The 24,260-nt window shown below is 31.0% G+C and overlaps 1 protein-coding gene across 1 annotated transcript in view; it reads right to left on the bottom strand.

Moving 5' to 3' along the window:
* Positions 1-7,600: 7,600 nt before the first annotated feature.
* Positions 7,601-24,260, bottom strand: part of LOC124369142 (plexin A3) — a 141,074-nt gene continuing 124,414 nt past the window's right edge. The window contains 5 exon segments of the mRNA XM_046826919.1: positions 7,601-10,399; positions 19,027-19,172; positions 19,976-20,118; positions 21,452-21,621; positions 23,020-23,124. Coding sequence (XP_046682875.1) covers positions 10,229-10,399; positions 19,027-19,172; positions 19,976-20,118; positions 21,452-21,621; positions 23,020-23,124 — 735 coding nt within the window. The 3' untranslated portion in view covers positions 7,601-10,228.

Below are 24,260 nucleotides of genomic sequence, written 5' to 3'. Positions count from 1 at the left end.
TGTGAGTGTACACCGTCATGTTTTCAGTACAGCCCTGGAGATGACTAGCGGTAGCACCTGATTGTTGTGGTTTCCCAAAGCACACTGGACTTCGAGGGTTGATCAAAAAGGTAGCTCCAGAAGCTACATGGACACACTACTTACATAATTTATAGAGAGGCTTTAGCAGCAAATGTATGACCTAGGAACTTGATGAAATTTTACATGTGGTCGTTAAACAATCAATGTCATTAAAGGGCATCTTTTCAAGTCTCGAGTTTTTAAAATTCTCTGTGAAGATGTCGACTCAGAACACACAGCTTTACTGTTTCATACTGAAGCTAGCTGGTTATCGAGAAGAAAGGCTTTGGTATAAGAACATTTTAGCTTAGACATGAAGTCCTTGCATTTTTGCTTGACAAACAAAACTCAATGTTTTTCTCTGACTCAGATTTTTAACTGCGATTAGCATACATGACAGATATATTTAAGAAAACAAATTTTTTTTAAACAAGTCTTTACAGAAAAAGATGCAAACCTTCTGCAATGGACTGAAAAGGCAAACACCTTTGTAAAAAAGCTAAGTTTGTACGAGGGCGGTCTGAAAAGTGACAATATTCAGCTATTTCCTAATCTTAAAATTATGATTGAAGAAATGGATAAAAAAATATTCTAAAGAATCCAAAGAAATGTTTTCTTAAACACTTAGAAGTCCTTAAATCTCGTTTGAGGACTTACATGGTTTGGCATGGATTCAAAATCCGTTCAAACCATCCGTCGATGAGTGGTCTCTCAACATGATAGAAAAGTAAAATCTCATTGACCTCAAGGGTGACACTGACCTTGAAAGTAAGTTTAAAGAATCTCTCACATCCTTCTGGATTGGCGTACAAAAGGAACACCCAATTTTTAGTGAAAAGGCGTTAAAAATAATCACTCAGAACTGACACCGCCTTTCGACAAACTACGCGCAAAGAGAAAACAACACATCCTTCTCATTGAAGCTCTTTTTACTATGATTACTTTGAGTTATAAATAACAATTATGTACTGTAGTAACTGAAATAAATAAATAATGTTTTAATTGTTTATATAGAATTAGTTGTTTGATTACGATTAAACCTATTGTCCCATTAGGCTCTATTATAGTATTCATAAAATGTGCAAAACTAAGCAAATAAAAGTTGATTAAAATTTCAAAATTGACTCACTTATATACTACGCTTACATGTAGGGGGGGCTCAGCTACCAGCTGGATTATGCAGAGGGGCTTGAAGTAAAAAGTTAGAGAACAGCTGGTCTAAACCACAGTTTTATACTACATACAATTATTGACCGAGGAACTAGTGACTTGGTTTATCATTCTCAACAACTGGTGACCGATAAATTTGCTTCAGTCAGACATAGTTTTGAAATAGCCACTTATACTGTAACAGTTAAAAAAAAGTAATGTCATTAATCCTGAAAATGGCAAATACATGATGTCAGATGTTGTGGTTGTATTCTATATGGCAGTGCCCGATCAGGTCTTTAACACAGCTTTTATAACTTTTTTTTATTACGTCTTTAAAATATTCTCAAACTGTATTGGTATTAATACTAAAAGAAAAAATGTCTCATTTACTAAAATGATAAACTTTCTGCATTTTCATGTTCCATTACATGTCTATATGTTTCAAGATTCAAAAATTCTTTATTCGTGAAATGCACATCATATACGAGAATAGTGTCAAGTAAAACATAATAAGAAAACAGTTAAATAAAAACACAAATCTGCTGTTAAAATACCATTAAATTAATTATATGTATATATATATATATATATATATATATATATATATATACATGTATATATAAATAGTTACCTCTCAATTTACCTTCTTTCCTCAAATGAATAAAGTGCAATGAATAGGTTCAGCAGGTAAGATTGTAATTTCATTTTCATTCTTTTTAAGTTTTGTTCTTTACTTATCTCTCTTGGTAGGTCTTTAAAAAACTTATGTCCCACAAAATGAGTTTTCATTTTGAAAAATTCATTTGCAATCTCGAAACTATTTCTTACATTCTTGTGTACTGTACCAACTGCACACGCTGGGACGAATCAGAAAATTTGGGTAAATATAATTTTTGTAGATTAGTAGGATTTATTTTGTACAATTGTAAGCTAAAAGTTTTATTAGTTGAAAAAATCAGTTACAAGAGAGAATAATCAAAAGCGAACGTTGAAGTTTTACTTTTACGGTAAGATGCAGTTTTGACCATCTGTAATTTTGCTTTTATTTTATTTTATGTTAATATGTAAAAAATATAGACCTTTAACTCTTTTTGGTGTTACTCAAAATTAAATGCCCTTTCTTTTATATATTTTGTTTCTTTCATCTCACAAATCATAAGTTTTGTACCAATCAAAAACTTTGAATTAACTTTATTATTAATTTTTTAAATGTTTGTAAGCACGCGGTAACTACATTTAAAATACATATAAACTTACTTATAAGAAAAATGTTCCTTGAACATTCCTGAATAAATTGTATACATATTTAACTGATTAATGTATTATCTTATAAAAAGACAAAAAACCATTCTTTTTACCAATATAAAATATGAATCGAATTGGAAGGGAATTGAAGTAGGTATGCCACAGGGCTCATTTTGGGCCCTACTTAAATTTTACTTCAGTCAAAAATTGATAGTAATTTAACTTTATATGCAGATGAAATATTAGTAATGCATAAAGAACCAAACATGCATCTTTTAGAAAATAAAATGAAACAATATCAAAATTTAAAGAATGGTTTACAAATAAGAAATATAAAATCACAATTGATTCATTTAGAACATTTCAAAAAAATGAATTATTTGAGTGTATTGAGGTATTTGGAATAAATTTACATTAGAGAAAATTTTAACTTTTCTTTCTTGGGTACAAAATTGATCACATTCAAGTTGTGATTTTTATAAATAAATTTGATATAAAAGACTCAGTTCTGCTTACTATATATTAATGTTTTTACAAAATATAGTGAGTTTTGAAATTTTAAAAATAATGTATTGCGGGTATTTCCACTCCGTAATGAAGTATGGTATTATATTAATGAGATCGCAGTGTGTATTCAAATTACAAGAAAAGAGGAGTGTGCTAAATCCCCAGCTATAGGACACCATGCAGAACTTTTTTTAATGGCTACACATATTTACAGTACTGTCACTTTATATTTTTGAGGTTTTACTTTATTACTATATCAAAACAAACATTTAAAATACAAACTATTATTCCCCAAAACAGAGATCTGCTTCCAATTCATTGGACAAAATTATTCGAGCAAACACCATTTTATGTAGGACATTAAACTTTTTTATTATATTTTAATATTGTCACTTTTTCATTTCGTCATTGTTGTTTTGTTTTTGTGTCAGTATTTTGTTTGCTGTTGTTTCTTGATATCAATAAATTATATTACTATTTATAAATACCACCATGTCATGAAGTGGAAATTAAAAATTGTCTTAATAGAAATTTTGAGTATGGCTTACAACTTGCTAGTTATAATTCATATTTTATTTCTAAGAAAACTGATTCTATCTGGATAAAAAATATGGCGACTTTTGCTACAAAAATGGTTTACATACATTTTATTGCTAAATGAGATGCTATTTCTAAATTTGGATATAAAGGAGTACTATTTCAAACATGAACCAAATATAATTATTCAAATATTATGTGTTACATGTACTAGAATAAATCCAATATTCAATTAACCCTTTCCAGGCCAGGTGGCAATATATAGTCTCCTTGATATTCGTCGTTTTCTTAAATAAATACGACGTCAAATGATTAAAGTTTTGTTTTTTTATTCCCTGGTATATTTGTATATAATTAATATGAATATCATTTTTATTATGGAGGTCTATGCATTTTTATTTCGTAATTGTCACGTGACATTATCAGCTGACTCGATCTATTGTTGTTAATTCTTTATGCTTTAGTGTAATCGTATTATTGTATGCTGGATTCTTCTTCATTATTTTATTTTGTGGTTGTAAATATTAGTAGTTTTAGTTGTTACGTGCTCAGCTATTGTGTGTAATAGTTACAATGACTGACAATTTGCGATCTCACGGGAGTGAAATTGTAAGTAGCACATTTGTAAATAGAAAAAGTGTTAATAAATTTCAAATAAAATTGTGTAAATATTTCTTGGTAAATAGTGTTTTTTAACTGTATTGAAACTGTTTATGGATCCTACAATCATCTGTTTACCGGTATATCCATAATGTGAATATTTATTTTAAGTTTCTTGCAATGTAAGAGTCAGTTGCTTTAACACTTATAAAATGTTGCAAAGTGCAATTATGCGTATTTATACAAAATGTGTCATAACAAATTTATTTATGAAAGAAATAACACAAAATTTAGTATGGTTGTTTCTTTCTAAATGTACAATATAATAAAATAGCTTCCCACAGTAAAATTATTTTTCCTTTTTTAGTTATTTGCAAAAAATAAAATAAAAATATAAAAAAATTTTATGTAATCTATTAAAACATTATTTAAAAAAATTTAAATTACTTAAAACTACATTTATATATTTTTTTGTTGATAGTATATATCTATACGAGTAATTTGGTGCAACTTTTAGGTCATTCTCTAATTTTTATGAAAAAATTATAAATTTTAATCTAAGAGACTGCAAAATCGCCAATTTTAGCCTGGCACTTTTGACTAGTCACAAGGGGATATGAGATGTGAAAAAATTTTGCAACATCTCATATTTGGTCCTGGCCCTGAAAGGGTTAAGAGCTGTACTTCAATAGTATAAAAATAAATATTTATGGATCAAATCCAACGCACTATACATTTTCTGAAACTAGATACAACTGTGAAAAATTTACATATATTGGAATTTGTATTTAGCAAAGGTATATCAATTTGTATACATGCTCCCTTATTGTCAAAAATAAAAATTAAATATCATTTACCAAAATAGAAAATGAAAGAAATTTTTACTACTTTAAATAAAAAATTATATATGACAAGACACAATCAAATAACTTTTAAATTTCTTTAAAATGTTGCCACAAACATTTCATACAGAAAATAAGGTACGTTTATTACAAATTTTCTTTTTCAGCAATACATTTTTCATATTTTCCATATTCTGTTCTTCATAAAAAATTAAAGTATACTGTGTTTTTAGGCCTGTAGTGAAATAATATACTGTTATAATTTACTTTTGTTTAAGTTAACTAAACAAACAACATAGGGGACTGATTACTTACCTCTATGTATTCTTCATAATTTCCTTTCATTTAAGTATATAAATGTGACTATGTTAAATTAACAGTATTTTTTATGAATTTTTGAAAAAATGCTTGCATTCCATAAAATACTGCCTGCCACCTCGTCTTCTCTACTCCCAATTTGAGAGTTTTGACATAATTGAAATGGAAGTTTTCAAAACAGCAGCCGTTCTATATCACTGAAATTGTTGTTCTTGCCTGTGGGGTCTAGTGATACTAAAGGGCATTTCTGCCCTAATAAATTTATTTAAATCGGCAGTACACTGTAATCTCAAAAATGTAGAGGAAGGTTAGTCACTATTTCTAGTCTTATGGTCATTTCCCTTCAATTTAGTGTTTGAAATGTATCTGGCCTCTTTTTTAGGCTATTTCAAATCTTTAATGTGTGCAGTTTTCCCACAGTGATGTTTCATAGGGAAAATATGGATGAATTTGCCCAAATTAGGCAATTTTTAGAAGTTAAAACAGACTTAAAAACATAATTATTAAAATAAATACAAAGTTAACAGTTATCTTAATTGAAATATGGTTTTTGAAACATTTTGTATGAGGTTAGGTTAGTACTTTTATAAACTGATTAATGGTCATTAGCTTGATGATAAGCATTGTTATGAGAAAGTTATACAAGTTTTATAACCTGATGTTTGATGAGGTTATTAAGAGACAATTGAACAAGGCATGGATCTACACACAAACTATGAAGGTAACTAAGTATTACCTTTTTAACAAAACCTCAACACTTGTTTAATAGAAAAAGAAACAAGTAGTTTTAACTCTTATGTGCCAGATGTACTGGCGACCGTCTTTATTGTCCTCACAAGAACAATGTTAAACATTGAACACAGCATTATTTTTATTCAAAGAATCACCAGAGAAACTCATTTAAAAAACAATTCTTTTTTTAATCTTTTCGATGTTGTTATTGGTAATTCAGAAACTTCGTTAAAAATGTTAAACTGTTAAACCCAGGTTAAGTGTTAGAGAGGGCTTCTTAGCCCTAACTTCGCCTGGTAAAATAAGACATTCTTTACTTTACTTTACTTTAAACTTCTTTATAGTGTTGTTTAAATATACAAAAAATACACACTTTTAAGTGTTTAAATTAACCATAACTTTGAAATGAAAAACCTCCCATAATTTTAGACTGAAAATAAGGATGTAAAGTTTTTATAAGTTTAACATTGATGTAATCCATAAAACTCTACGTCGCTTCACTATAGCTGGCTATTGTTTCTTAAACTACCTTGAACGATTTGCTATTGCTACATTATGCATTTCCCCCCTTGTGCAGTAACAGTGTGCATTACATATCTTAATTGGTAAATATCTTAACCCATTGGTTACCAATGATGTGTATTGCCCGTCATCAGTTAGCGTTGGTGTAAATTTGAATTACGCTAAATTCGTAAAAAATATTCCCCATTTGATTATTTGGTATTTGTCTGTACTATTATATTGATGGTCTATTAAAATATAACAGGTTCGATTTTTAAGCTGGTCGACTCTCTCGAAATCGATTGTTGTGATATCTGTTATTTGTTTGTTTTGATTAGTTGCCATCTAAAAAGACGTCACGGTAAAATGAAGTCGTTCTTTTCTGAGTTTTAGTAACTTTGTGGAGAACATACGCAATGAAAGTAAAAATGAAGTGATGTTAACTTTGATGACGAAATTTTTAATAAAAGTGGCGATGAAGAAATTTAAGAAAATTATGTGACAAGGCCTAACCATCAAACTTGGGAATGGCCACAGCAGGTTAATGATCCACATAATTTTATTTTTAGTGGTAGATCTTGTATAAATCCAATTGTTGCTAGGCAACTAAATAATTAAAATAGCACCCACATAATTATTAATGAATATATTAAAAAATATCTATTGTACAATAAAAAAATTAATTTGGTACCCAAGGGTAAAAATATTTGAATTGTAATTGATAGGCATTAGGTTAATAGATATTTATCATTTGTCACAGACCAGTATTTTAAGTCTCTTTCTAAGAAAGTAGAGATCAATAAAATTTCAATTGTTTTTACAGTGTAAATAAATTTCATAAGAGATTCATGAGTAGGCCTGGTTTATTTATCCAGCCTAATGATAGTATGTTCTTTCATTTTTTTACAGTATACATACTTTTTCAACTCATATTTTTATTGTATTTGTGTTTATCTTTATGACATACATAATTGTGTATAGACCAACATTATTACTGTAGCTCAATAACATTGTACTATGAGCTATGAATCTTAAACCATCTATGCTGTGAAGATATAGAAAGTAATTATTTATTCATGGTAAAAGGTTGTATAAAAAAAACAAGGTTGCATGAAAAATTGCATTCATTTAGTGACAAAACACTGAGCATATCCATACAGTCAAATGATAAAGTTATATTAGTGGTGTTGCGGACCAGCAATGATGCGTATAAATTATCATACATTCCATTCAATACATCCATCAATTTAAGCAAAATTAAATTATTTACAAGTGCATTCATCAAATCTGACATTTTAATAATAATCGTATTATCCATAATAAAATAACATGGTGACTGTTGCCTAACATTGCTCGTCTTGTTATGTTTATATATATACATAAATGTATATGTATATATATACACAGCACATAATAATATCATATATTTATACATGTATGTATATACGTATAAAACGTATAGAGTATTATTTTTACAGAATTGATTATGTTTGATACACCTGTTTGAATAGTGGATTGGAACACAAAATGTTTAGTGGAAGTGGAAGGGGGTGGTCGTTTGGTCCTCGGTAACGTGCCACACCGATACATCTATCACCCGACACAAATACCACATCGACACATCAACAGGAGCCGCTGCAGCAGCCGTCTCGACAATTTGGTGCAACATGGAAGACATTTAAATCAGACATTCACAAATCATAAAACATATAAATTAAACGATACATGGCAGTCATAAAAGAGGTTTTAGATGAAATGCGATGTGTTCCACTATGTCCAGCCAATGGTGGTAGCGTAGCACTAGCACACAACATTAGAGCTGGCCAGGTCGTAAGGCCGGACAACAGACATACCCGTATTGCTATTCACATTTAATTATTGACAACATCCATTTGTTTACTTTTAAGAAAAGTCACTTCTTATAAGGTGTTACATAACATCTTAAATCTACTTTACAAAGGGTTAGAGGCATTGCAATTCATATCCAAACAATCAGGGCCAGATTTCCCCTAAAAATGCTGTAAAAATGCTTATTGGATTCCACTTAACACAAACTAATAATGAAATTATTGTTACAATTAAACGACTACAAAAAATATATTCGTTGATTCCTTTAGGGTCTACAATAAATTACAACAGATGTTTAATTAAAATTTGTGAATAAACTTTAGTCTACCGACCCCTCCTAATTTCATCTTAGACATTACAGTTATGATACAACGACACATCACTTACACAGTAACGGCTTGCGTGGAATGTTATCATTTTATCAAGGAATGTATTTACCACTGGACCACATTACAGAGGAAATAACACATATGTTTAATACATTCAAACAACAACAAAACATTTACTTACTTATCCCTGAGACATTGTCATTTCATTGATTGCTAAAAGGTTTTTGCACTTTGTAATACAAAATCTACCACTTATTTCCAGAAACCAAGTTATGCTAACTCTGAATATGGTCCAGTTACTTTTACAATATTACAATTTTTATACTTTTTATTATTTTGCAATAAAAGGTGGATGTATCAATTCAAATGTTTCTTAAACAGGCAAGATGAAGGATTATTAAAAATATTATTGTTAAGTTTTCCTTCACTGGATAGATTGTTTGATACTAAAGATGTAGACAATGTGTTTTAGTTTTTATACATTGAAAGTAAAGATAAATTGATCATTCAAAAGCTCGTTTGTGGTTGTATAAAAACCTTAAAACTAGTTTTTAAGTACAGTATTTACAAGAGGAATACAAATAAAAGGAACTAGATATAATATAATAAAAGAACTGTATTGCTCAATATAAAACATTATCATCTGTTAAAATAAAAATATTATTTTTACATACATACTTAGTTGCCAAGATGAGTACGTAACCCATTTGATCATTATTCTCATATTGATCATAATAGCTCATCAATGTTTGAGTAGGTATTTTCAAATAAATGCCTTTGATGACTAATATCAGTTGGTAACAAAATGCAATAATTAATATTGAAAAATATATAATAAAAATATAGCTGAAGTGTACATATTTATTGCTATATTTTTTAATTTGACAAACTAGCTTAATAACTAAAAAGTGGGTATAACCTCGTATACAAATTAAATGAGTTAGGAAATGATAACGAGGCATAAATTATTGATCAGTCGAAAATGGTTAGCTTGGGTGTTGCAGAAACCAGACACACACATGACACAAATGAGCTTATGAATGAAATGAAAGTTCGCCGCATTGTGATACATACACTGCTGTAATAATTTTCGTTGTGTTTTAAAAACAAACATAATTTAACACTGTTTGTTAAAGTGGGTTGAGTTGAAAAGCTTTCAACACAAAGTCAAGAAATAACGGTTCTCATACATTGCAAACGTACAAAGTATTGAATTTGATAAACATTTCAAGCTTCAAACAACACCGATGATTATTATATATATTTTTTATTATTGACAAAGATGACTGAAAACAATTAAGTACAGATAGAAAATATATAGCGAACTTCCTACAACCACCCAAACACACCACACATTCATTGGATTCGTCTGAAGACATTTTGTTCTTTCCATTAGTCATTATTGAAAACCGCTTGATTGGGCGGAATGTCGAGTTCTTGACTTCACTCATACGACACTTTCAGCAGACTCATTCTACCGAGGCACTTCAGGGGAATATTTCCTGTCACTGTCACTCATCATTCATTTGAGCAATGTAAAAAAGAGAACAAGTCGGCTCACGGGTTAGATTCCATTATATTGTGGACTTGCTCCAGTTTAAACGCTAGTCTTTGTTTCTGTGAGAACTCATCCTCTTCTAGAGTGACACTCAACTGTTCATTGTATTTCATGGCATAGTTATACAATTCTTGTAGTGCACAGTTTGTATTGAACTCTGTTGAATGAGCCTGAAAATAACAAATTTGTACTGTTACTAATCTATTCAAGTATCACTTTAATCAATAACATATGTACAATAAGATTTGAGGAAACGTATGCCAGACATACTTTTTCTCAAAACTTTAATATTAATGCTAAACATTATCCTAATCTTTATTGTAACGATATATCGTTAGTTGTGTAATAATATTGCTAGTTGTTTTTAATTTTTTGTAGGTTAATTCAGGCAAAATCCTACTTCAAGCCTATTAATAGGTTTTATATTGTTATACGTCTTTGAATTCAATAATGTTTCAATCTGCAACAGTGTAAGAATTAAAAATTTGCGCTGATACTTTTCAAAGCATTGGGTAATGCTCGCTTCCTGGCCTGATTTACATCTAATAACCAACTGCCTGACATTATTTTGACTTTGCTTACATCATAGTTTAGTGTGTTTGCAGTGAATCGTTATGTAATGAATAAGATCGAAAATTTGAGAAAAAAGAAATTACATAGTTAGCAGTGCTTGTTTGCCGTGACTGACCCGGACCAGCAGTCCTGGGTTATTTTCACAAATCACACCCAAAATCCAACATATGCTCAATTTATTTTCATTCAGTGTGTTTACATAAAAGTATCTTTCAAAATTATTAAGTCATCTGAACATAGATAAAAAAGTAAATCGATGCTTATGTTACCATTTTTGTTATTCATACACAGTTTTAGATTTTTACTGAGGTTATTATTATTTTTCCTCATATTTCAGACATATTCCTAACAAATAATTTGTAAATAAATATGTGAATACAGTCTGATCAACTTATTTCAATATTCTCAAAATTTGTAAAAATAAAATGAAATATATTAAAACGTATATTTGTAGGTCAGTAAAAGCATTTTTATGTAAAAACCACAGTGTTTATTTCATTTCATGTTCCTTAATTTATCCGAATAAAAATAATTATACAAATAAAATCACTTAAATATCTCTATTAGTGTTGGACAGATACAACATTTCACCCATAGTGTAGTATGATTTTACAATTATGGCAAAAACTGGCCACTCCTTTTGACCTGTAAAATTTGAAAACTAGATAACTAAACAGTGTTGGGAAATTGACCTTAGAAAACACTTAAATATTGAGGTTTGGGACTGATTTTGATTCTCAATATAACAGTCACTCAATTCCTGACAATTGACTTTTGAAACAATTGAGCCTAGGCCTTTTTATTTCATTCTAATACCTAAGTACTTTCCCAAATTAAATATACACCTATGTGCAGAGAACTATCAAAGGAAATGTTGATTAGTAAAATTTAATAAGGAACAATAATCAAATGTACTCACTTAATTTTATTCTCGGGTCTGTACAGTGGCATTGTAATGAATGTATCATACAGAACATATGGATTTGATGAAATAATATAGCCATATCACAAGTAAAAGCATTTAGGTACCAATAATTCAATACAGAATTTTATGATACATATCTTATATCACTTAAATGGAATCAATGTGAAGGCATATGATTCCGTGTTTCTGCATCTTATTGATGAGGTTTTTAAAGATCATTTAGATTACCCAAAAATGTTATGCAAGTTATTAATAACAATATACGAGTATATACAAGTACATAAAGCAAATATATCTATTTTAAATAACACAGATAGATTCTGTTTACTGATAAAGAATGATTTTATGAGGAAATCTTGTAATTATCTAAAGATATTTTGCAAAGAAAATTATTTTCAAGCACAATTTGCAAAAAACTATCAGATTCCTTTTATCTTAATTTAAAGTGCTATAGTATGACATTGTATCACCCTTATGAGATAATGTAGGGAAATTACTCATCAAAGTTCCAAAAGGGTTCAGAGATAAGCAATTAATAATAGCAAAATGCTCATGTATACTAATTATGAAAATTGTTACAGAATATAGTCTGTTTTTCAACAAAAATGTCAAGAAAAATAACTGTTTCTAATACAACCGATAGGCTCACTTGGAAATCTGCAGAAATAATAATTACAGTCTACTGACTATTTATCACTAATAGTGTAATAAACATGTAATCATAATAACAGGATTACAGACATTGCCCACCATTAGATATAGCATGAATTTAAATATAACACTGCAAGAACTGGTGTCTGTTTCAGAATTGCTCATCGTTATGTTTAGGTGTTTGACATCTGAAGAAGATTAAAACTTTGTTTCTGATTTTGTAACACATTACATAGTCAAATCCTGTTATCCTATCGAATTATTCACTATAAATAATAAACTTGAAGCAAAGAAATGGTATATGATTTATTTAACCCTTTTAGGACCAACTAACGATATATCGTTAGTTTGTCTTTTAGGCTAAAAATACCAACTAACGATTTATCAGTAGTTTGGTTTTATGGGTATAAGAAAATAATTAATAACTTTGATTCAACCAAATTTTGACTCCACATCTATTGATAGTTTCTACATTCACAATCGTCTTTGAATTTAGTAAAATTTTAATCCACGGAGGAGTGGGAAATGATAAATTGCGCAGTTGGTAGCGCTAGCTGTCAGCCGCGACCAACACGCGATCGCCAGCTGACTGACTGACGCGGCCTGCCGAGTTTGTTTACGTTTTGTTCATTGTGTTTAGACGATTATCATGCTTCAAAATGACTAAAAGACAAGATGAAGAGATCCAGAACTGCCTGTGTCAAATGTAATAAAGGCTTACATGGAGTGTGCCTCACCAAACATGTTTGGTGAGGCATAGACTTGTCAGCAGTTCTGTAACATTTCTTCTGTGTGCAAAATAATTTATTTTTAGTTTTTTAGTATGAGTAAGTTTTAGAATAGTTCTCATGAACTTTCAAACTTAATAAGACCATGAAATAACTGAGTTAGAGACAAAATATTGTTTCATTACTGCTTAATTGGCCTGTTCTCTGTCGTTAAGTTATCTTTTTCTGCTTCTATTTTCTAATTTTTACCATTATTATTATTTTTCCTCGCATCTCAGCCATTTATTGAAGAAAAGTATTGAAATAAGTTGCAATCTCCTAAGCAATAACTTGTAAATACATGTATCTATATGTGTGGACTGTTCTATTTTTTTTTAGATTACACAAAATTCCTGTAAACCAAAAAACAATTTTTTTTTCAAAAAAACTTTTTTTATTTATAGGTGTTAACAAACCTTTTTTTGATTTGCACAAAGTAAAACCTATTTTCTTATTGATAGTCACTTCATGCAGAAAAAATTGTTGAAACAATTATTGAAATATCTCCACTACTTTAGAATATACAATTTTTTCCCCAAACCCTTACACTTTTTAAAAATACAAGGCGGTCTTTTAGGCATAGAAAATCTGAAAACGCGCGGTCCTAAAAGGGTTAAGTTACTAATTCTGTTTTCATCTATTTTTTGGTTAGTATGATATAATAATGCATTTACAATTAATAAATATAAGATATGTTGATCTTCAATCGGTTATGAAACAAGAACATGGAATAAATTCTACTGGCATTAAAAAAGACCTTTAGGGTCCTGGGCAAGATGACCAAAATTAGTTATATGGAATATCCACTATACAATCCAAACAAAGGGAAGTAGCCACAATGGCAATGGGTTGAGAGAAAGGGAATGACTACAACCCCTTTATTGTCTAATTTATGAAGGCTCTAGCTTACACTGCACCAAAATCTCAAAAGGAGATTAACAGTTATATTTGTTAGCATGCAATAAATAATTATTGGAATCTTAAACACATGAATTATACTTTGTAGTTATTGAGGGATTGACAGTAGAATCTTTAAGAACTTTTCGCTAGACTGTAATTAAATTAAATTTGTCAAAACTGTTGTTAGAGTGATTTCAAACAAAAAAAGCTTTGTATTGCGTTTTACCTACGGCATTGCTTGAATGTAATAAGTAAACATTTTTTTTATTTTACTAATTTGATATATACCATGTTATTTTTTAATGGACTTAGGAAATAAATCTAACTATTTTATTACAACCTACAATCAACATTTCATTTTAGGGCATTAGAGAAAAAGTAATATAATTCTAAACCTCTTTACATCAGTTACTATTCTAACTTATTTAAGATGATAAAAACCAGTTCCAAGCACCTAACTAATCGATGCTTGAACCGAAAAACTTCAATCCAGTGAAACCATAGCAGCCTTCTACCATAAACATATTAATAAGTTAAACTGAACACTGAAGAAAAAACCATTAGACAACTACACTAAAAATACAAGATGTACACATTTCTGTATATTGAAATAAAACATTCAGCAAACTTTAATACTTTAGGCTCCCCCAGCAAAACGAACTAGTGTTTTAGAACTAAAAAGCCCACAAATTGCTCCAGCTTAACTATTTCACACCAAAACATTCAAGGATTGTCCAACAAAACAGACAGACTTCTTCATATAATAAAAAAGATAAAACCTGAAATAATCTTAACAGAACATGGTCTTGAGCAAGATTACATTGAAGAACACAATCACATTCCATAATATTATTTAAACGGTTTTGATTAAATATCATCCAAGCTCCTAAAACACTGTATTAATGAACTTAGCACTCCATTGGTGATGATATTCAATAAATTATTTGAAAAAGACTGATTCCCATCAGGCTTGAAAATATCGAAGGTGTATCGATTCCTACAAGCTAGCACCTTCCCGACTTATCTCCCTTGTCTCAACCTTCCTCTAGCTTTGTGAAAAAATGGTTCTTAAGAGATAACAATGACTGCAATAAACACAGTTTACTCAAAAACACACAACATGGTTTGACCAAATGCATATAAACAATTGCATTGATTAAACTCATAAAAACTGTAATAGATGACCTGAAGACATTTTCAACTGCGCTTTTTATGGATTTCTCCACAGCTTTTGATTACCTGTGTCAGTCATAATATCATCATCAAAAAGTTTGAAGTTCTACGCAAGGGCCAAAGAATGGTTCAAAAGCTACTTAACTAAATGATATCAGCTGGTAGAACTACATAACTGTTATGTAACACAATAAAAACTAGTATGACAAATATACAATCTAGTACACTGCCAGTAACCTGAGGAGTACTACAGTGCTCTGTACTACGACCGGTTATCTTCATCTTGTTCACTAATGACATGTACCAACATCTTCAGAACTACAGTGGTACCATCATGTATGCAGACGACACCTCTCTACTCTTAAGTGAAAAAAACAACCAACAACCTAACTGACAACTCATATGTATCTCTCAACTCAGCCTATCCGTGCTAACACAACAATGCTACCACACTAAAACAAGCCAAGTACAATCAAGAGGTGCCACAGATACCAGGTGTCACACTGGAAAACAAAGCCAAATTCCTAGTCATAACACTTGATAACATGTTAACCTGGACCACACACACACACCTTCAAAACCTTTGTAAAAGGCTAGACTTTAATGCCTACGCACTCAAAGAAGTCAAAATCATAAGTACCAAACAACAACAAAATAGCGTACTTCGCACTTTCCGTAAATCTACTTCTGGGAAGCAGCTTCCTCAGCAATATCAAAAAAATTTTACTACACAAAAAAGCCAATCAGAATTTTGGCTGAACTCCAGATACTAGACTTCTGCAGAAGCTTTTAGGTAACTTGGAATCTTAACTATCATCAGTCTCTATACAAGAAGTTGTGATGAATGCTGATGGACAAAGCATGGTGATAGGATGTAATCTACACATATATTGCTCAACTCTACAGTGTTCCAACACCACCAACACATGAGAAAAACCAACAAAACAAGCGTTACTGATTGTATTGTATCACTGAATAATGGCAAATTCCCAGAAAAATCCTGATTCTTTCACAATCCTTCCATTGTCAAAAACTAACTTCAAAGAAAGAATATCAAAATATTGGATACTTTCCAGACAGCCCTCATACATTTTAAAACCTACTGAAATTATCTGTTAAGTAGTGTAACAAATAAGATGTATTAATTGAGCCATAGCATTATTCTTTGTTTGAAGGTTATTTTTGACGATGGAAGGATTGTGAAGGAAACAGGATTTTTCCGGACAATTTGCCATCGTTAAGTGGAACAAGAAAACAGTAACACTACGTTTCGAGATCTGCAATCTGATCTCTTCTTCAGGTAAGAAGAACTAACCTAATACATAATTACAAACTAGGTTAAAATAAACAAATCTTACTAAAGCGTTGTGGCACGCCTAAGTCAGGAATCACAACCTACATGTTGTATGTCAACTTCACTAACACTAAAGACATGCACTTAATACAAAAACTATACAAAACACTAATCATTAAAACTAAACTACGGAATACAGGTCACAATACGTCTTCACTCGTCTACTAACCATCTACGACTGACCAGAGGGACTAGCCAATGGTACTCGTGACGGCTGGCTAAAACAAGATGGCGGAAATACAAGGGAAAGGGGAACAGGAATGGGGCCCTTTCGTTATTATTGGTTCATGCGAGATGAACTTCTTAAAACCATATTGTGACTCCGCAGTGGTTTATTACAAATATCCGATCCGTTTGATACTTTTGGGTTTTCTCTTTAGTTCATTTTTTAGAATTGGCAACCAAAGCGGCCTAAATCTCGACTGATGGTTGACTGATTGGTTTGTCTGCCAATTTAATGTATGTTGCCTCAATTAATTTCCTTTTGAAGAAATGTGGTTCCCGATGTAATTATGTGGGCTTCATCCCAATTCATATGATGGTCTTCGGACCAACAATGGTGTGCAATTTTTGACTTTTCTGTGAAACCCTTTCTCGTGTTTTCTTTGTGTTCTTTTATCCTTATGTTTAGTGGTCTTTTTGTCTCGCCTATGTATTCCCTATTGCAGCTACATTTTATACTGTAAACACAGTTTTTGGGAATCCTGTGTGCCATTTTTTTGGTTTTGTTTTTACGAGACTTTGTCTATAAGAGTGTTGTGTGTTTTAAACGCGGTTCTAATGTTGTACTTTCTACCTTACTCTTCTAATTTTCTCCGATAATCCCGGCACATAAGGGATTGACATAAACGCAAATTTATCACAATTCTGTTTTTCTGACTCAGGAATGATTCTTCTGGTTCGTTTGCACTTATTAATTACTAATTGAGGGTATCCATTGCTTCTGAGATCCGATTCAATTTTCTTAAATTCTTCTTTTAGTCCATCTTTATCTGAGCACAAGCTCTTTGCTCTATCAAACAAACGAGTAGGCTACTCCTTCTTTGACAGATTTTTGATGGTTGGATTGATAATTTAAATATTTTCCTGTGTGTGTTATCTTTCGAAAAACAGTTGTCTTAAGGACATCCCTATCTCTTAATACACAAACATCCAAAAAGGGAAGCTTGTTTTGGACTTCCACTTCCATTGTGAGGCGGGATGGAAGGAGAAATACTATTAATGTGATTCAAAAAATTATTTAATTTAATGTCTCCATGAGAAAAAATAACAAAGGTATCATCCACATACCTCCACCAAATCTTCGGTTTGAACTGAGCTGAAGCCAAAGCTTTTCGCTCAAATTCCTCCATAAAGATATTGGCGAAAAATAGGAAGACAGTGGAGAACCCATTGCCATCCCCTCATCTTGACGGTAAATTTTACCCTCTAACTCAAAATAATTGCATTGAGTGCATAGTTCTAACAGTTCCATAATTACTGGCACGGGAAGTTTAGTTCTATCCTTTAATGTTTGGTCTTCTTTGAGACGTGATTTAATAATTCCGAGAGTTTCTGGAACTGGTACATTTGTAAATAGACTTTCGACATCAAAACTTACCAGTTTGTCAGTTTTCAGTCAACTTTAGGGATTTTGACTTCTCTACGAAATCCCTGGAATTTTTGATGAATAACGAAAGGGCCCATTCCTGTTCCCCTTCCCTTGTATTTCCGCCATCTTGTTTTAGCCAGCCGTCACGAGTACCATTGGCTAGTCCCTCTGGTCAGTCATAGATGGTTAGTAGACGAGTGAAGACGTATTGTGACCTGTATTCCGTAGTTTAGTTTTAATGATTAGTGTTTTGTATAGTTTTGTATTAAGTGCATGTCTTAGTGTTAGTGAAGTTGACATACAACATGTAGGTTGTGATTCCTGACTTAGGCGTGCCACAACGTTTTAGTAAGATTTGTTTATTTTAACCTAGTTTGTAATTATGTATTAGGTTTAGTTCTTTACCTGAAGAAGAGATCAGATTGCAGATCTCGAAACGTAGTGTTTACTGTTTTCTTGTTCCACTTAACGATGGCAAATGTCCGGAAAAATCCTGTTTCCTTCATAGCATTATCCTGTCACAGTATTAGAGTATAAAGCTATTAATTTAGATAAGTGACTTTAATTCTGTCTTCATCAACGTACCTGAGGTGCTGCTGATTATGATTATACTAAATCTACTACTACTGGAAGTGACAGTAATGGTGTTACATTTGAATACCCAATGAACTCAATGTATTTAATTATGTTAACACTAACAAACTGATTTACTGTCAATGTTCGATGCAAGGTCCTGATGAATGTGATACATACATTGTTACTAGACATAGTAGTTTACTAAGTCTTAATCCATATTGATTTTTTTTAACTTATTATTTTTATTGAATCATTGTAAAGGGTTGCATGTTTTGTTAAATACTAACCCTCGACTCCTCTGCTAACATGGCTCCCATATCTTGGTCGGAGATAGCTGGCATCATCTTGATGTCTGAGTAGTACCGCTCCACCCACTCTTTGTACACAGGGATGTCCTTGGCATAGAGCAGCTTTGAGCTGGGTGAGTCCTTGCCTACACAGAACACAATATTATCTCTTCATAACTGTATTACTACACATTAATTGGTACTTATCATGTAAAGCAAATTTTATATTTAAATAGCTTTACCATGTAGCTATCTAAATAACATGAAGAGTAATTGTAAAGGAAACAGGAATTCTCTGGACATTTGCCATTGTTCAGTGGTACAAGAAATCAATAACACTACAGTTCAAGATCTGTTATCTGATCTCTTCCTCAGATTTAGAGCAAAATTCAAGATGTTACCAGTAGCACAATTTTATATTGCTGTATGCATATATTATTTTGTTATTGTAAAAACTTTACGTTATTGTAAATAGACAATTTACAATAATAATGTAAATAATAATATTGATTTTATGCTTTTTTTACAAAGTAATTGTTTGTTTATAACCAGTCACAAACTAACACAGAACAAACCAATTGTTTTTGAATTGTGTAGTGACACATATCAACAACTAGCAAACACAGCAACCATCGTTGGACTAAACCTGCTTAGAAACTGATGTTTGTAATGCTGCCAGAATCATGTTGATACAATGATTTTATGTACAATATCAAATGAAATAACGTCAAGTTCCATTCATAATCAGTCTGTCGGATTTGCATAAGCAGTACCTGCCACTACCAAAATTAAGGTAACACAAATGCATTAAAAATTATTAAAATTCAATACATTGAGGACAATGTTATTTTTACAGCATGAGAAAATCACATGTTTTGATGTAATCATGCAAGTGCAGTAGTATGGTGATTTACTGGATGTTATTACTACGTGAAGAATGGAAACTTACCTAGCCTGTGGTCAGAAGTAGAGCAGGAATCCATGAACGTTTGGGCCACTACGGACAAGCAGGAGTCCACAATGTTTGACTTATGAATGTCAAACACAAAGTTGGGGTTCTTTATAAGATTAACCCAAAATCGTAGAGGCAGGCTGAAAAATTAATTTCTTGTTTTAACTTTGAAAGTAAATAATTTTTATTTGTTTGCAATTACATACAACAAATTGATTATTTACTAGAACCAACAATCAATATTGTACATATCTGTATCTGTATACTGTATACATAATTGTGCAATGAATCTTGAAACATTTTCCATATCTCAAGAGTTGGAAGTAACTAGCAAACAGATAAATGCCAAGACTTGTGGAACCAAAACTGATATTCAACTTATAATTCATGCACAACTTACTTTTCTTATCGATTTACTCAAAAATTTCATTTTTATCTTTAATGATATCAACTTAAATGGCTTTAAATTTGAAAAGGCTGTTCATTAAGAGTTTAAGGCTGAGATATTAAGTTGATGTTAAAAACTTTTAAAGCACATATTTGCTTTGAGCTTCATAATCTAGGAATTGAGAGCTAATTGACACTGTATAAGTACATAACCTGTTTCTTTCTTGAAATCAATAAAAGAATATTTCTTAAGAAAGAAATTGATTGTCAAATGCGCTAATTTTGGTGGAGGTCAAAATGGGAGGGTATCAAAGAGGTTAAAAATATGAAACAATAAATCTTTTCTCAGATTGTATTTTTCTTGGCTTTATACACTTAAAACTGATCATAGACTTGACTGACTTTTGTGTCCGATTTATTTATGTTAGACACATAAATAATAGTCATATCATCATACTAGACTGTTAGACAATTAAATAGAAAGACTGAAATTCACCACTTTAAGGGTCTGTAAACCACCTAGCTAATGTTGGTTTAACATTTATTTACATTTGATTTAAGTGTGTCAAGCTAAGAAAAATATGATCTGAGAACAAAATTATCATTTCATATTTTGAACACTTTGACACTTCCCAATTTCTTAGATGATTAGTTTTTTTCTTAGGTGAAATTTCTCTTATCAATTGCAAGAAACATCAGGTTGTATGTTTACGAAATGCAAATTGGCTCTCGGCTCATGGAATATTACTTGTCAATAATAAACTAATCAATGTATAACCCTAGTTAACCTCTGTCATATTATATAAGGCAAAAAGACTAAATTAATTATAAAATATGACTACTTACTGATGCAAAATTAATTAATTATAAATTGGTGTTGAGAAACAGAGGATATGGGTTGAAACAGTAGTAGAGATACTAAAAGAATTCACAAACCTTTTAGGAAGTTTGATCAATCACTACTCAAAACTCAAACATTGTGACCATCCCCAATTTGTACCTAACTCATAAAAATCTAAGGATACTTATTTCCACTAAATACTGACTGAGCTATTAACAGCCATTAACTGTACTGTATGAACAAACCTATTGCTTTTCCATGTGTGTACAACCTCTGGATCAGTGATACTGTGCTGCAGAGCCTGGTCATCGAGGAAATCAAACATATACTTAATGGCCAGTGGCAGAGCACTTCCTCTGTGAGCTGTACTGAAGATTGTCTCAAACAAGTCGTCTACAAACTTTTGTAAAGTACCCTGAAAAATATACATGTTTATATAATAGTTCAAACCCAAAAGGTTAATGAATGAGATTAATCATTGTTTCCTTGTGCACATTTTAAACTGTAAATATTTATTCGACTTCTGAGTGTAATAATAATGGTTCATTTCTAGTTCAGATATAACTCCAAAATGGTAAGAAGTTTGAACCTCTCTCCAAGTCATGTCAAGTCCAATACACTAATGAAAATGTCTGCATAATTTGAAATATAGCTATTTTAAATTTTATCATTGGTCCCTTAAGCTTTCAAATTATCCAAGTTCCTCTGTATACAAGTGTACATTAAGGGTTGAACAATATTAAAAAAAATTGAATCCCAATATCAAAATTATGGTCTTGATTCTCAATTCGATGCTGATTCCTGTGTTACTTGTAACTAAGAATATAATACACTAACTTTGGTTTTGTTGTTGTTAAAGAAAATCTGGCCATTAGGAGCTGCCAGCCAATATTTCAAACCATTAGCCATGATAATAAGTGTTAAATATAAACATACATATATTCTTATAGAGGGCATATTTATACAACTACAAAAAATAATCAGCAATTGTATGACTGTACACCACCAAGGAGTGGACATCTGTGCACAGATGCACCAGGCACGGAGCAATGCACAAACATAGGAAATAAGAACTGCAGGATAAACATAATTTACAAAACTATAATAATTTGTTAATTTGGTTACCTATGGATTTTCAAATACAAAGTACACCCACAACTTCTTGTAGCGATCGGTAATTTGCATTCTATTGATCACCTTTTTTTCCGCGAATAGATGCTGTAGACTCATGGCAATGTGGGAAATACATACTATAAATAAAAAATTATTTACAAAACTACCATAATTTGTTACTTCGGTTATCTATCTTTGCTTTTTCATCTCAAGGAATGTTACAAGCATGATCTGTAATTTGTGTACTGCTATTCAGCTGTCATCCATAAAAATTCACAGCAGACACATAGGCAGCATGAACATACATAAAGAAAATGCTAACTGCAAGCAAAATATTCACCAAACAATGGTAGTTTTTTAACTATTTTACCTACGTACATATTCCATATAAAAATTACAACAATATCAAGTATTAACGATTAGTAATTTGCACAATGTTGATCAGCGGTCACCTGTGAATATTATTTTTACTTTACTTTTGAATATCACTTTGAAAATATTGATATTGGAATAGAATGAAAGAGCCACAGTATCGAGAGTCATCAATAATCTAATAATGGAATATAATGAAATATTTGTAATACAAAAACTAAAACTTTATGGTTTATATATTTTGTATGTGGCAACTGAACCCCACTGATATGTTCTGCGTAGCTTGATGAAGTCTAGGTAATGTAATGAATAATAAATATCGACTTACCTTTGTCGCTAATAATCTTGTGAGGTAAATTTCAGACACCATTTTGTTTCCACGTTCACCTTCTTTTTGTGCATCGGTGTCATGATGTTTTACTAAATGCCACACCTGAAACAATTGAAAAAATATATATTTTATGTCATTTGAATTTGAATAAATAAAATTAGTTTGATTTAAGATAGATTACCAAACATTACCTGGTAACTAGAGATGGGCAGGTTTGGTTTTTAGGGGTTGGCATTGTATTTTTACATAAAGTTATCTCAGGGTCAAAAGTTGTATTGCTACATAAATCATTTGAAAATAATTGGGACTTGTTATTTATTAATACTGGTAAAAATACGAGGCACTAATCAACAATACAGATGAATTCGGTGCCCCACCAAGAGGAGCACCACCTTTGATTACTGACATCATGCTTACTATGTAAAAGCAGTGATGCTTCCCTCCTCGATTGCACGGGTCTCCTCCAAAGTCACCATTGCACTACTGTGCATTCTTTTCTCAATGCATAGTAATAAAAGTCTAGGTTTAGTTTATAGTTCTTAGAAAGTTATTTTTTCTATCCTCCATTGGGTTGTAAATACGTGTTGTTTATTTATGTAAACATGAGAAGTATGAGAACAAGTTTTAATTCATTTTTGGTGGAAAATAATGAAATAAAACTAAGTATTTTTGTGTTAGTGAAGTTTGGATACATAGTGATTTACTATGATTTAATATATTAAAAATAACTGAATTTTGATTGGAATATTGTTTTAAATCAAACAGATGGCAAAAAATGTTCTGAAACTTGTTCTTTCATTTTAAATAGTGTAATTTTAATGAATACAAAACAAGGGATTAGTAAAACAAAAAATTAATGAGCCAAGTTCAGTCTTTAAGTTAAGTAAAGTTAAAGCCTTTAGTCCCTGGATAAATAGTAATATTTTAAATATTATTAAGAAAAGGACTTTACCCAGCATGTATAAAAAGACCTTATGATATATATATTTTCCAAAAATATTGTAAATATTTTGTTAGCAAACTTGGAAATGATACTGAATCTATAAAATACAGTTATTATAAAAAGTTAATAAATAATTATAATGGTGACTTTGGGCAACAATAGTAGGTAATAAATAAAACAGTTTGTGGAAATGTAAATAAGCTGGTCTTGGATAGTAAGGAGTGTGTTGCTTCTTCAACACCATCAGTAAGCTTCTTCGTCAAAATTCACACTTCAACAGACTCACGACAACTAA

The sequence above is a fragment of the Homalodisca vitripennis genome, chromosome X (assembly GCF_021130785.1).
Source record: "Homalodisca vitripennis isolate AUS2020 chromosome X, UT_GWSS_2.1, whole genome shotgun sequence".
Lineage (NCBI taxonomy): Eukaryota > Metazoa > Arthropoda > Insecta > Hemiptera > Cicadellidae > Homalodisca > Homalodisca vitripennis.
The sequence above is the reverse complement of the archived record's forward strand: the minus strand, read 5'-3'. Positions and strand labels throughout refer to the sequence as shown.